This window comes from Megalobrama amblycephala, linkage group LG16 (genome assembly GCF_018812025.1).
Source record: "Megalobrama amblycephala isolate DHTTF-2021 linkage group LG16, ASM1881202v1, whole genome shotgun sequence".
Taxonomy (NCBI): Eukaryota; Metazoa; Chordata; class Actinopteri; order Cypriniformes; family Xenocyprididae; genus Megalobrama; species Megalobrama amblycephala.
The window spans coordinates 7,121,453-7,136,282 of NC_063059.1; the positions used below are offsets into that span (position 1 = coordinate 7,121,453).

Consider the following 14,830-nt stretch of genomic DNA (forward strand, 5'->3'; position numbering starts at 1 on the left):
TACAGAAGGTCTGCTGTGCTTGCGTGAATCACATAGGCATGACATATAGGTGTTTTTAGTGAATTACTTATTGTTATAACTTAATTTTATTATTAAAACCCCATTTAAATAAACTTCACATGAGTTTATAGAATTGGCTGTTTATAATAAACTCACATATATCATCATGTTCAGTTTAGTTTTCAGGGTTTCTGCAGGTTTCACCAAGTCAAATTTAAGACTTTTTAAGACCTTTTTAAGACCATTAAGAATGAAATTTAAGACCTATATCACGACATCAAAAACACACACACACACACACAAACGAAAATGCAGAATCACAAAATTACTGGCAAAGTAAATTTATTCAAATTGAACAGTTACTGAAGACAGGTTAGATACATTGTTGAACAACAGAGAAAAAACAAACAAACAAAAAAACATCTTGAGTCTGCAGATGAGTGTGCGCGCGTGTGTGCTACATTAATCTCAGCTCTTCTCCCTTGGCCAGAATTTCCTCCTCAATGTTCTTGAGCTCAGCTGACTTCTCCTTGCTGGCCCTCCTCAAAGCATTTGACTTAGTTATTAGTTGAGCCATCTTACTGCCAGCCTTGCCCTCAGCCTCTTCGGCAAATTTGTCTGCATCTCTGGAAAGACTTTCTGCAACTGTTTGCATAGTGTTCCTCCTTTTTTTTAGTTCCTCTAAGTAATCCTCTGCCGCCTTTCTCTTTTGGCCTTGTGCAAGGGATTCCTTCTTCTTTCTTTCTGTCTCAAGGTAGAGACGGTACCTGGTTCTGGCTGATGCCACCGAACTCAAGAGTTCTTTTGTCAGGGGAACTTTGGTAACACCACCGTGTCGAGTGACATGGTCACATACCAGCCTCTGTGCTACTAAAGTGTCCTCTTGCATGTTGCAGGTTTCTATTTCTTTATTAACAGAAAAGCCTCGTTCGACAGTGGCCTGTCCATGAGACAAAATCAGAAGCTTCTGGCAAAAATCAAAAAGCTCTTGGTAGTTTCTAAGGAAACTGCTCAAGAAGACATCAAGCCTCTTTTGCATCTGTGGGAAGGAGAGAAACTCCTCACTTCTGCACTCAACAGACAGCAAGGCATCAAATTGTTGGAGAATGACATCCCCTAAGACAAAATAACTGAAAAAGACAAAAATAGTGAATTTTTAATTGATAAATCATTACAATACATCATGACAATATATCAACAATCTGTAACGGTTATAATGAGCAAAGTCACTACTGTATCTACATTTGTTGATAACGGTGGATAAAGCCTATTTCAATACCAAGTCAGCTATTGCACACAGAACAGGTGCTTAACCATGAATATGACAAAAGTAACAGATCTGCACTCAAAAATATGATCCTGATTAGAAAAATAGAAAAGAAAAAAGTGCACACAACAAATAATAAGTGTACTGAAATGGACAAACTGAAAAAATTGTGAAATTAAACAGCTTTAATGGGTAAAGCAAAAAAGGTCTGGCCATAACACAGATTGTGTTAACAGCACTATTAAAATATTCAAAAACAATTATCTGTGCGGACCTCTTACTTTTGTTAAAAGCCTCTTCTACAACTATTCCTACCAGCAGAAACACCTCCTGTCAGTTGCTTGTCTTGCAGAAATGTCTGAACAAGACATTTCATCTGCCTCTTGCACTTGTCTGGGTCTCTAAACATGACAGAGGGGTCCAGACATGCCATCTGCCTAACTGTTGCATACTTGAGAGGGCTCTTCTCCTGAATTTTCCTGATGATGTTTGAAAGTCCCTGCATGCAGTCTCTTTTAAACTCAAGGACTCAACAATTTTCCTGCTCTGGACGTGGGAATTAAGCAGTCATAATTTGTACAATAAAATGATATTTACTGCTGCTGAACAAAATGTATAAAAAGATAATGACCACACTACCTTGAGTATTGACTCAGCACCCAAGCCGATGTCAATATCCTTTAGTGGGAGCCAGTTCTTCTTGTCAGTTACATCCAGTTTGGTTAGCTGCAGTGTGGTGATGTCCTGGAGGACCTCCCTCTTAATGAAGCGTCTCAGGAGACTCTGCCAAAAAATAATCTCAGAAGTAAATGGAAGTATCTGGTGCCCACATTTCTAAAAAATATAAAGCCATATATATCATATCCTAATTCCAAATAATGAAAGTTCAAGAAATTACTTAGTCTGCATTAACAAAGCCTATACATCAATTAAGCCTAATCCGTAGTGACAATAGTTCTGTGCTGATAATGTACAGAGCTATCCATATAAATCAGCACCTTGATCAGCTCAGCCAGGTCATTGCTGAGGAAAGGCATCGCTGGCTCATCTGTTTGATACTTCTTCAAAAAGGGGCTGAAAAGCCTGGCAACAGTAAAGGAGAAGTGTAACTTGGCCACAATGAGTGCGTCTTTCATGGCATCCTCCACTGTGTCAAAAGATGCTGTCCCAGGGTTTGGGAGTTGTTTTCTTCTCACCGCATCTATATACTGTGTAAGTGATGGCCAAATTTCAAGAGCCCTCTCTATCGCAGGCTGGTTTTCAAGCCACCGATGACCACAGAAAGATAAAGGGAAGACAGAGCTCTTGGTCACAGCAGTGTAGTCTTCTCTCCTAGCTGGGGCATTATGGAATGGCTCTGTGCATGGCTCTCAGCAGTTTTTCCACTTGCCATATGGAAAAGCCACTTTTGACTGCATTATGTAATGTGTGGAGTCCGCAGCTCCCCACAGCAACAAGTTGAGAACCTCCATACCTTTCTGCGTGTTCTTGTTGGAAGAGCTCAAAACATTTAAAATTCACATTGGGCCCATCCATTGAAATGGACACCAGTCTCCTTAGGTCAAGGGGGTCCACACACTCCTGAGGAAAAAAACAAATAAACATAATACTTTAGTTCATATTAATTTACACATATTCTGTTATTTCTGGTGTTGTTTAACCTGTCAACTGTCACCCCCACTTAGACATGACATATGAACATGAAAATGTATATGAACATGCATTTTCATGAATGCATGTTATATAGACATGAAAATGCACTATCCAAACTTAAATGGTTGTAATTCAAGAATACTTTGGAATATAGACATAAGGCTGTTCTTGTTTTAAAGATGAAATTTGGCAGATTATTGTAGAAGTGAAATAACATACGTAAGGGAAAATATATATTTTACAAAACGTCTCGGTTACGTATGTAACCCTCGTTCCCTGAAGGAGGGAACGGAGACGTACGTCAGTAGTGACCGACGAATTGGGATATCGCTAGAGAGCCCTATCACCTTCGAGTGAACTAAAACAAGCCAATGGAATTGGCGTGCGATATTTGCATAATGCGCACCGCCTCCGACAGGTGTATATAAATAGGAAGCTGATGCAATCGCACTCTGTTTTTCGCTGAGGAGACAACTTGTGTCCGCACTACAGCGAGGGTACAGAAACTGTGGCGACGGGACGTACGTCTCCGTTCCCTCCTTCAGGGAACGAGGGTTACATACGTAACCGAGACGTTCCCTTTCAGTCGGTCACGTTCGACGTACGTCAGTAGTGACCGACGAATTGGGATCCCAAATAAAGCGCCACAGTTACGAAACCCCTTCCAGTGCCCAGCGCAAGCTCTAGCCACCCGTCGCACCAATTGGACGGTGAAGGGGGCGAGCTTACGCCGAGAGAGTCTACTGCTGTTCCGACATACCCACTAAGTAAACTAGACTACACTGGGGAAGCGAACCCGTAGGGGACGCTGCGGAGGCCACTACCTACCCAATGGGGAGGAGTTTACGTGGAGAATACACATATGGACTGGCCCGGGGGGCAGTACGCATATGGAGTCCCTGGGATGGCTCTGCCTGGTAGGGGGAGACTCATCTGACAGGTGACAGCAGAGCTGGCTCTGCTAAGGGAAAGACACGGACTCACCCGTAGGGAGTTTTAAACCGTGGATAATTACACATATGGGACTGCTCACGTAGAGGAGTCACGACATATGGACCCCAGCCAACAGACAGCGTCAGCGACGGATGTAGGCCTGGCATCAGACACTCCGCAATGTCCGAGCCGAAGGGGGAGGCGGAGGAACTCGACAGGGTTCGCCAAGCGGGGAACACGACTGGAGTGAAAAGTATGCATGTATCCGGCCCAGGGGGCGGGAATGGCATTGCAAGCCGACACTTAGAGCGGGTACAACACGTCTACCGACTAGTGGATGCGAGTACACGTGAAGATACCGGCTCTACACGTAGGCTATAAAACCTAGCGAACGTGTTAGGTGTCGCCCAGCCCGCAGCTCTACAGATATCTGTCAGCGAGGCGCCATGAGCCAGCGCCCAGGAAGAGGCCACTCCTGGTGGAGTGGGCTCTCAACCCGAACGGGCAAGGCACGCCCTGGGATTCGTACGCCAGGGCGATGGCATCCACTATCCAGTGGGCCATCCTCTGCTTGGAGACAGCCTTTCCCTTCTGCTGGCCTCCGTAACAGACAAGAGCTGATCTGAGGTCCTGAAGCTTTGCGTTCTGTCTACGTACACACGCAGAGCGCGGACGGGACAGAGCAAAGCTAGGGCTGGGTCTGCCTCCTCCGAAGGCAGCGCTTGCAGGTTCACTACCTGATCTCTGAAGGAAGTGGTAGGAACCTTGGACACATATCCGGGCCGGGGTCTCAGGATAACGTGAGAGTCACCGGGCCCGAATTCCAGGCACGATTCGTCGACCGAAAATGCGTGCAGATCCCTAATTTGCCAACAACTGCATGGTGATGTGCGGCGATAGCGGCAACATACACCTTGAGGGTGGAGGGAGACAGCCTTCGCTCCAGGCCCTCATGCAGGAAGGAAAGCACGGATCTGCCGAGCATAATCAGGGGTCCTCTCGAGAGAGGAGCACCATTCAACGAACCGGTTCCACTTCAACGCATAGAGGCTCCTAATGGAAGGAGCTCTAGGGGAAGTGATGGTGTCTACGACCGCTTGCAGGAGATCACTCAGAACCTCCGCATCCCGTCCAGGGACCACACGTGGAGGTTCCACAGGTCGGGACGCGGGTGCCACAGGGTGCCCCGTCTCTGAGTCAGGAGGTCCTTCCTCAGAGGAATCGGCCAAGGAGGGGCTGTCGTGAGGAGCATTAGGTCCGAAAACCAGGTCCGAGTGGGCCAAAACGGAGCCACTAGCAAGACCTGCTCCTCGTCCTCCCTGACCTTGCACAGGAGCTGTGCGAGAAGGCTCACTGGGGGAAAACGCACATAGCGTAGACCCCGGGGCCAGCTGAGTGCCAGGGCATCCGTGCCGAGCATGCCGCCGGTCAGGGAATAGAACCACTGGCAGTGGGCAGTTCCTGGGGAGGCGAACAGATCTATCTGGGCCTCGCCGGAAGCTGCCAGATCAGCTGGACCGCCTGGGGATGGAGTCGCCACTCATCCGCAAGTGGAGGCTGCCGTGAGAGCTCGTCAGCTGCACGGTTGAGCACACCTGGGACATGAATGGCACGAAGCGACCTCAGATGCTTCTGACTCCATAACAAGAGATGGCGGGCGAGTTGCAACATGCGACGGAAGCGTAGACCACCTGATGGTTGATGTATGCAACGGCCGCAGTGATGTCCGAGCGGACCAGTACGTGCTTGTCTGACAGCAGCTCCTTGAAGCGGCCCAGTGCAAGACGTACTGCTAGCAACTCCAGGCAATTGATATGCCAATGCAGTTGAGGCCCCGTCCAAAGACCCGACACTGCATGCCCGTTGTACGTGGCCCCCCATCCGGTGGCAGAGGCATCTGTGTGGACCACAGCGTGCCTGGACACTTGATCGAGGAGCATTCCTGCCCGCAGGAAAGAAGGATCCGACCACCGAATGAGGGTGCGACGGCAGCTCGGTGTCACGGGGACACGGAGCGTGCCGCGCTGCCACGCCCATCTCGGGACCCGGCCGCAGAGCCAGTGTTGAAGCGGCCTCATATGGAGCAATCCGAGCGGCGAGACCGCGGCTGCAGATGCCATATGCCCCAGGAGCCTGTGAAGTCTTTCAGTGGGGCCGCTGTCCTGCGCTTGAGCGAGCTCAGGCAGTTCAACACCGACTGGACGCGCGCCTCGGTGAGACGCGCAGTCCGTGTGACCGAGTCTAGCTCGAGACCGAGATAAGAGATCCTCTGCCCGGGGGCGAGTTTGCTCTTGTCCCAGTTGACCCGAAGACCCAACCGGCTGAGGTGAGCTAAAACCATGTCCCTGTGTTCGCACAACTGCTCTCGCGAGCTGGCCAGGATCAACCAGTCGTCGAGATAGTTGAAAATACGAACGCCTTGTTCCTTGAGGGGAACAATGGCCGCCTCCGCAACCTTCATGAAGATGCGGGGTGACAGGGCCAGCCCGAAGGGTAGGACTTTGTACTGATATGCCCGACCCTCGAACGCAAACCGCAGGAAGGGTCTGTGTCGAGGAAGAACCGAGACATGAAAGTACGCGTCCTTCAGGTCGATCGCTGCAAACCAATCCTGGGGACGGACGCATTCGAAAATGCGCTTCTGCGTGAGCATCTTGAACGGCATCCTGTGAAGATACCGGTTCAAAATGCGCAGATCCAGGATTGGCCGTAGCCCACCACCCTCTTTGGTACAATGAAGTAAGGGCCATAGAACCCTGACTTCATATCGGCTGGAGGGACCGGCTCGATTGCATCCTTCGCCAGGAGGACAGCAATCTCCGCCCGGAGAACAGGTGAACTGTCCAATGACACCTAAGTGAAGTGGACACCCCTGAAAACCGGGGGACACCGGGCGAACTGAATCACATAGCCGAGTCTGATAGTGCGAATGAGCCAGCGGGACGGGCTGGGGAGCGCTATCCAGGCTTCCAGACACCGAGTCAGCGGGACCAAACGCACCACAGATGTACCGGAGGTGGGGCAGCGAAGCAGAGTACGGGGACCCGACTCGGACGGCATGGTAGCGGCCCGGAGTGTGATCAGACTCTGCAAGGTAGCAGTGCGTATGGGAGACGGCACACGGGGTGCGGCCTGCACCATCACACTGGCACCTGCTGGCGATGTGAGAGGGGGCTGCGCGTGGCAAGGCGGGCCTCGCACGCTGACAGCCACAAGCAGAGTACGGGGACCCGACTCGGACGGCATGGTTGCGGCCCAGAGTGTGGTCAGACTCTGCGAGGTAGCAGTGTGAAAGGGAGACAGCAGATGGGGTGCGGCCTGAACCATCACACTGGAACCTATAAGTGAGAGGGGGCTGAGAGTGGCAAGGCGGGGCCCCGCACACTGCCAACCACACCCTCTCGGAACCTGGAGGTTCAGACAACAGTTCTATTCGTGGGTACCGCTGGACTCCGGAGAGCCAGCGGCGGAACAGACCAGAATTCTCCCCCGGCCCTCCTCCGGGGAGAAAGAACTGTTTACCTCAGCTCCAGGTCGCCATATCTCCAGGACCGCTTCCCGCTAGCCAACTGGGTTGACTGCGGGCTAAGCGGGCTGGGTTTTAGGCCAGCTTGTGAGATGAGTGCATCGAGAAAGCGTACTTAGACGACGACATCCCAGCAAGACCAGCCAGGGGTGTTTCCGGACCACCACGGTGGACATTGTCTGGCCAGGGGCCTGCGCTATGACTTGCACCATGCGTAGCTCAACCCCGACTCAGAACTACCCAGATGCAATGAGTGCTTTGGCCTACCACGGACTTGCCGGTGGCCAAGACCCATGCAGGGCAGAGGTGGTGTGATCGTAGCACTGCCACCCCACCCCAGAGGGTAGTGAGAGAGAAAAAACTTGTAATGCAGATTATGGCCCCTTTGGTGTTCCATATTTGACACCAAAAAAGGCAACAAACCGCCAAGTTTTTCCATGCACGTCTGGGCAAAGACAGGGGGCGGGGCAAGGCGAGTACGCGTCGCACCACGCCCCCAGGGCCCGGGAAAGCATGGTTGTCAAGTCTGAATCTGATTCAGCATGAGCACATCACAACCGTGGGACACTCAGCCTCATCTTCACGTTCAGAACTCAACAATACTCTCTCCAATGTAGCAGTCGACGTCTAATCCTCTGCTGGAGCCCTGACTAAGATGCTAGGTCCCCCATGAGAAGGACCAGCAATCCATGCAGAGGCTACCAGCCATGTTGGACCATGAACGTGGCCGTCCAACTGGACGACACACGGCGCACTGGGCGCCGACGTGGCTATGTTGAACTAAACATGAACCACCCACGAACAAAGTCACAACATGTTTGCGATGCACTAGAGGAGTGGGGGCCCACGGAGAATGGCTCGGCGGGTAATGCCCCACTGTGATCCTCTGGTCACCCAGGCTTATTAACCAAAGTAGTATTTCTCTGATTCAGAAAAATAAACTAGATCGGGGAATAAGTGAGGGGACTCCACCTCATTAAAGGCACTCGAGTCTCGACCGTGCATCTAGAGCGCCAGACAGCGCGCAGGGTCGCCATGGCAACGCGCGCTGTCAGCCGGCAGCTCGACGGCACACGGCGCGCTGAGCGCTCAACCCTTACGAGAAAGGCGAGACAAACAACGCGCCGACGTGGGCATATTCTCATAAGAGAATATGAACCACCCACAAACACAGTCTCAGCACGCTAAGCAGACATGAGAGAAAGTGATTGTGGCCGTCAGTGAGGATAGGAAACGACCGCCTCCAGAAACGCACAGACAGAATAACGTCTTGAAAAAGACGCAGTGTCTGTCTGTGAAGCTCTTTTAGAAGCTTTTGTTCTTTGTGCCGAAGCACACAGGGAACAGCCGCGATGTGACTGCAGGAACAGCTTTCACTCCCTGAGTCACATACACAGAGGAACCGGCCCAAATCGCAAACCAAACGGGGCAAATAATGCTGTGAAAACAGCAGTTGAGAGCTGAATAACAGCTCGGAAAGCTCACTCTGGAAAAGCTCGCAGCCTCGCTGTACGGTGCCATAATACCAGCACTGTAGAACGAAAGCTCTTCAAAGGCTTGAGAAGTCACTCTCAGTCTAATAGCAGGAACACACAGGTTGGCTCCGAAGCGAAAGACAGAGTGCGATTGCATCAGCTTCCTATTTATATACACCTGTCGGAGGCGGTGCGCATTATGCAAATATCGCACGCCAATTCCATTGGCTTGTTTTAGTTCACTCGAAGGTGATAGGGCTCTCTAGCGATATCCCAATTCGTCGGTCACTACTGACGTACGTCGAACGTGACCGACTGAAAGGGAACAAGTTTTACTCTAAAACTGCAAGGAAATCAAAGCCAAAAGTCTGAACAAGTTGTGTTCCAAATTTCAGGTTGATATCTGAAAAAATGAGCTTTCAGTCAGATTTTGTTTGGGCGCAGTACCACACTTTTTCACTAGATGACAACCAAGCTCCATTACTGACCATATAAAGGCGCCTCCATTTCCATATATGGTTTGAGTGATCTGAACCATATATTTTCATACAATTTATGAAGTAGACATCCTATATAGAAGTAGTATGGGAAGTTTGGCAGAATTTGATATGAATTCAACCTCTAATAAACATAAAAACAACATAGATGTGGGTTATAGATTGCCACCACAATCATAAATGTATTTTTTTTTTTTTTTTTTTTGTTCTGTTAAAAACATTTTCAGATCTTTTTTTCTCAAAAATTGATGTAATCTTTTGAACTCTTAGCATGAAAACAAACATGTTTCAACCAATCTTTAATGATTTTTCATGTTCATCGCCATTTCAAAATAAAGGTCTGAACATGCCTTATGAGTATGAAAATATGCTTGTTGCAAATTGATAAATTACTGCTCCTCTGTAAATTATTTTGACAATCAGTCACCAAATATAAAAACTAAGCTTTCAAATGATATATAGTTTGTCAAGATTAGTTTAGGTTTAGTATAGGATATTACTGTTTTAAATATGTATTGGCTGTGGGCCCACCGGTGGGCCAGTGACAGTTAACAGGTTAAAATTAACCAAGAAATTAGTATGCTTGCATTATAATGCTGGCACCCTTCCCTTTTCTATTGTGTAAATATTCAATGTCCATACTTTTTTACTATGCCCATTGAACCATGTATATAAGCCTATATAATGGTCAACATCCTAATACTCAACTATCTGGCCCTTGGCAGATAGGTCTTTTCCTTTCAGCCATGGATCTGCTCAAGGTTTCTTCCTTTATACTGTTATTGATGTTATACAAATTAAGATGAATTAAATCAAATTTAATTATTTCTTGCAAAATAGCCATCTAGCACAATTATAGTTGGACACCATACTGTTCAACAGGTAGTATAAATAGGAAAAATTGATAACAATCCACTTAATGCAAAAGAAAAATTAAGCCAAATCACTCATCTGCTAAAATACACACACACACACACACATATATATATATATATATATATATATATATATATATATATTTTTTTTTTTTTTTTTTTTTTTTTTTTATTACACACGTGACAGTAAAAATGTTATAATAAAACATTTACTTACTTTCACATGCTTCATTAAGTCCTCGGCTGTAGCATGCCCCATGAACTGGGATCCCAGGTATCTTGACTGTACCTGCCCGCCTTCCCAAAAACGTACGTGAAGGTCCAGCTGTTTCATTTTGGTGGTGCGATTCAGACTTTCGTCAAACATCAGCACGAATGGTCCAGTCACTTTCGAAATTAGTTCTCTCTTGATAAAATCTGCAAGTCCAAAGCGCGCAATGTATGCAGTTTTATCTTTCCCGCACCTGAATGTTTTAGCGATGTTAGAGTCCGGAAACATTGTCTGAAACAATTCACCGATTTCCTCATTCGCATTATAGGACTAGTCACGGTGTGAAGGACCCAGAGCACCTCCGCTCTTAGTGTTGGCTCTGATCCGAAAGCGACACGGAGGTCGCTCACAGGGGTTGCGGAGCTGCAGTGTGTTTCTCGCCTAGGCAGTGTGGAGCCACCAGATACTTGGCAGAACTGGCTGATGACTGTCGTTTGCTGGAGGCCCTTCACAACAGTTAGATGTTTCTCACTTTTTGCATGATACTCCAGCGCCCGTACACCCAACGTTCCCAGTTTAATCGCTTTCTTGCATAGTAAGCAGTAGGCTTCAAATACGTTGTTAGCAACTGGCCTTAACCAAGTCCTAAATTCAGTTTTTTCAAGCCAAGTATCGCTAAACTTGCACTTCCCCATAGCTGAAAAGTAAAATCCGTTTTACGTCTGTGGTGCAAATCGAGAAAAACTCGTGCCAATAACAGAAAGCTGATTGGCTGTTGCATGTTGGTCTGTTTTGTAGTCGTAATACAGCGAATTATATTTGGACTAGCGAAAGAAAGAACTACAACACCACGGAGTAAAAAAAAAAAAAAAACATTCTAAAGTGCTGAAGGATCATTAGAGGTAGCGCTACATGGCAATCAAAATTAAGACCTGTTTAAAATTATTTAAGACCTAGAGCAGCGAATTTAAGACTTTTTAAGGCCTAAAATTCTGATTTTTAAATTTTAGACTTTTTAAGACCCTGCGGAAACCCTGGTTTTGTTCGTGAACTTTCAGTTTGTAATTCTAGAATTTTACATTTTACAAAAAGCAAAAGAAAACAAAAAATACATTCAGAAAATATATAAAAAACAACGAATGATAATATCAACAATATAAATGGTTATTAATAATTATTAATATCATCAACCATTAATAATAATAATGAAAATAAAAATAAATAAAAAAAAAATAAATAAAAAGACTAAGAACCAGGGTGTGTATGCAGTTCCAGTGGTAGAGCACAAACAATCAAGCATTCAGTAGAAGGCAGAGCAGACAGCATGTTATGCACTACATTACTGATCAGAGCTAGCATTTAACTGGTTAAGATGATCCAGAAATGGTTGCCATATACTGTAGAATTTATCAAGGTTACCCATAATTCCATACCGGACTCTCTCCATGTACAATATTCCAGTAAGATAAGTCAACCAGGTCTTGAACTGAGGAACAGTATCCGATTTCCAAAGTCTTAAAATGATGCTCTTAGCAATAATCATTCCATAAATAATGGTGCTTTGTACAGAGACACTATGTTCTGACAGAGAAACAGAATATCCAAATAATGCAATCTCTGGATCAGGCTTAAACACAAAACTATACATGTCAGAAAACCACTTAAATATGTCACACCAAAAATTATACAGTTTAGGACATGTCCAAAAGAGATGGGTAAGAGAGCCCTCTGCAGATTTACACCAATCACATGTAGGAGAAACGGTTGGGAAAATCCTGTGCAATTTAGATTTTGAATAGTGCAATCTATGCATCACCTTAAATTGAATTAACTGATGCCTGGAATTAATAGAACAAGAACGAACCCTGCTAAGGCTCTCCTCCCATACTTCATCTCCAATCTGTATACCTAATTCCTCCTCCCAGGCAATTTTTAAAGAATGCGTAGAAAAACTAACTTCTTCAACACAATTACAAAGTCTGAAATCAAATGTTTGGAATCGGGTGAGCCCAGCAATAGTCTATATATCCTTCTTTCCTCCGTCAGAGACTCAAAACTAGACACGGCATGACGTACATAATTTCTGATCTGTGAGTATCTAAAAAGTGTGTTGTGGGAAGTGAAAATTTCTCCTTTAATTGAGAAAAAGAAGCAAAATGTGTATTAATGTATAAATCTTCCAAGGTAACTATACCACTCAGCCTCCACATGTTGAATGTTGCATCTGAGAGGGAAGAGGGAAACGCGTGATTGCGATATACTGGGGCAAAAATAGCAGTGTCAGGTAATCGGCATCCCTTCTTAATTTGGTGTCATATTTTCAAACAGTTTGAAACAATAAAATTATTTACCTTGACAGATGAAGGCAATACAGAAGCAGAAAAGAGGAGAGCTGGGAGTGAACTGTTTTTAATGCCATTTTTTTCAATAGAAACCCAAGGGGGAGTGTCAATTGATATTTCTGTTTTATAATCCTCCTGCCAGTAAACTAAGGCCCTCGTATTCGCTGCCCAGTAATAATGCAAAAAGCAAGGCAACCTTTCTCTTTCGGTTTTTGTAAATGTATTTTTGAAATTCTGTGAGCTTTAAAGCCCCAGATAAAAGGCAGGATTACCGAATCTAATGATCTGAAGAAAGCTTTGGTCAAAAAAATAGGTAAGTTTTGAAAGAGATATAAGAATCTAGGCAGAGACACCATTTTGACAGCATTTATGACCTATGATAGAAAGATGAAGAGTCCTCCATTTGCCAATGTCTATTTTTAGATCCTCTAATTTCTTAAGAAAATTCAACTTAAAAATGAATTAAGGGTTTTTAGGCAGAAAAACTCCAAGATACTTAAGTTCTGTCTGTGATTTTGAAAGGGAGATTGTGTAGGAATTCATCATCAAGTTCAGCACTTAAAGACATGAATTCACTCTTCTGCCAATTAATTGTATATCCAGAGACTATACCAAAAGATTTGATAAGATCTAACAGTAAAGGAATTGACTGCTCAGGGTTTGACAAAAAGAGGACAACATCATCCGCATATAAGGAAATGTAATGATCTACATTTCCCAGTCTTACAGGTTCGACAGATGGATGGTTTCTAATACTGATCGCGAGGGGTTCGATCGCAACTGCAAAAAGCAAAGGGCTAAGGGGACATCCTTGACGTGTCCCACGATGTAATAAAAATGATTTCGATTTTTCTTGATTTGTGAGTACAGCAGAGGTTGGGTAAGCATATAGCGTTGTAATCCATGACACAAAACCACCAAACCCACATTCTTCCATAACCTTCATCATATAGGGCCATTCCACCTGATCAAAAGCTTTCTCTGCATCTAAACACAGAGCAGCCGCTTTAGAGCTTTTCTTATATTTATGGTACATAATGTTCATTAATCTCCTAACATTAAAAAATGAAAATCTATTAGGAACAAAACCAGTTTGATCCGAATGTATAATTGATGAAATGTATTTATTTAACCTATTGGCTAATAATTTTGTAAAAATTTTTATGTCAGAGTTAAGTAATGCGACAGGCCGATAAGATGAAGGCTCAGTCTCCTCCCGACACTCTTTCAGTATTAATGAAATATTAGCATCATATAACGTGTCAGGGAATTTTTGAATTTCAAGAGAATGAGTGAACATCCTCAGTAAAAGGGGAGCCAACTTTCCAAAATATTTTTTATATAATTCAATACCAAAACCGTCTGGCCCTGCCGCCTTGCCATTAGGAAAAGATTTTATAGCATCAATGATCTCTGGAATAGTAATGTCAGAGTTTAAGGCCTCACAGGCAGCGTCACTCAATTTAGGGAGATTCAAAGGTCCTAGCCAATTAGAGATGTCCCCTCTTGCTCTTGATGTATATAATTGTTCATAATATTCTCTAAAGCGATCATTTATAGCTTTAGGATCCACAAGCATGTCTCCTGCTTCTGATTTAATTTTGTGTGTGGTTTTATTAGCTTGTAAACCCCTCAGCTGTCGAGCCAGCAATTTATGGGGCTTATCCCCTAACTCAAAATATTTTTGTCTTACCCTTAATAATTGATCCCATACCTGTCCAGATAGAATAGTGTTATATTCATACTTTAATTTGAGAATAGTCTGTAAGGTAGAAGGGCTAGAGGAAATTCTATAAGAGGGTTCCAATTGAGATAATTCCTCTTCTATTTCTGAAAGGCGTCTACATTGAATCTATGAAAACATGCACAGACAAATCCAAATTAAACCCTGCGGCTCGTGACGACACATTGACGTCCTAAGACACGAAACGATTGGTTTGTGCGAGAAACCGAACAGTATTTATATATATTTTTTTTACCTCTAATACACCATTATGTCAAACTGCCTTGAGCGTGCACATGGCATCCAGTGAGGTGTGTTTTTTCAAGCA

At 45.2% G+C, this 14,830-nt stretch overlaps 1 protein-coding gene and 1 long non-coding RNA gene across 2 annotated transcripts; both read right to left on the reverse strand.

Annotated features, from left to right (window-relative positions):
* Nucleotides 1–264: 264 nt before the first annotated feature.
* Nucleotides 265–1,791, reverse strand: LOC125249594. The gene is made up of 2 exons (XM_048161914.1): nt 1,583–1,791; nt 265–1,116 (listed from the first exon to the last, which is right to left on the reverse strand). Exons 1-2 carry the CDS (start codon nt 1,770–1,772, stop codon nt 458–460), a joined length of 849 nt encoding a protein of 282 aa, XP_048017871.1. The 5' UTR covers nt 1,773–1,791; the 3' UTR covers nt 265–457.
* Nucleotides 1,792–1,905: 114 nt separating this feature from the next.
* Nucleotides 1,906–10,778, reverse strand: LOC125249104. Its single transcript, XR_007180499.1, has 3 exons — nt 10,444–10,778; nt 2,266–2,848; nt 1,906–2,050 (listed from the first exon to the last, which is right to left on the reverse strand). It is a non-coding gene; the product is annotated as an uncharacterized LOC125249104 (long non-coding RNA).
* Nucleotides 10,779–14,830: the final 4,052 nt, after the last annotated feature.

What these genes read in the sequence shown, in the direction of transcription:
- LOC125249594 (XM_048161914.1), bottom strand. Translation starts at nt 1,772, where the DNA reads ATGCAGGGACTTTCAAACATCATCAGGAAAATTCAGGAGAAGAGCCCT. An exon ending in GACAGGAGGTGTTTCTGCTG is followed by an intron (nt 1,117 to 1,582) that starts GTAGGAATAGTT and finishes ATTTTGTCTTAG; the next exon opens with GGGATGTCATTCTCCAACAA.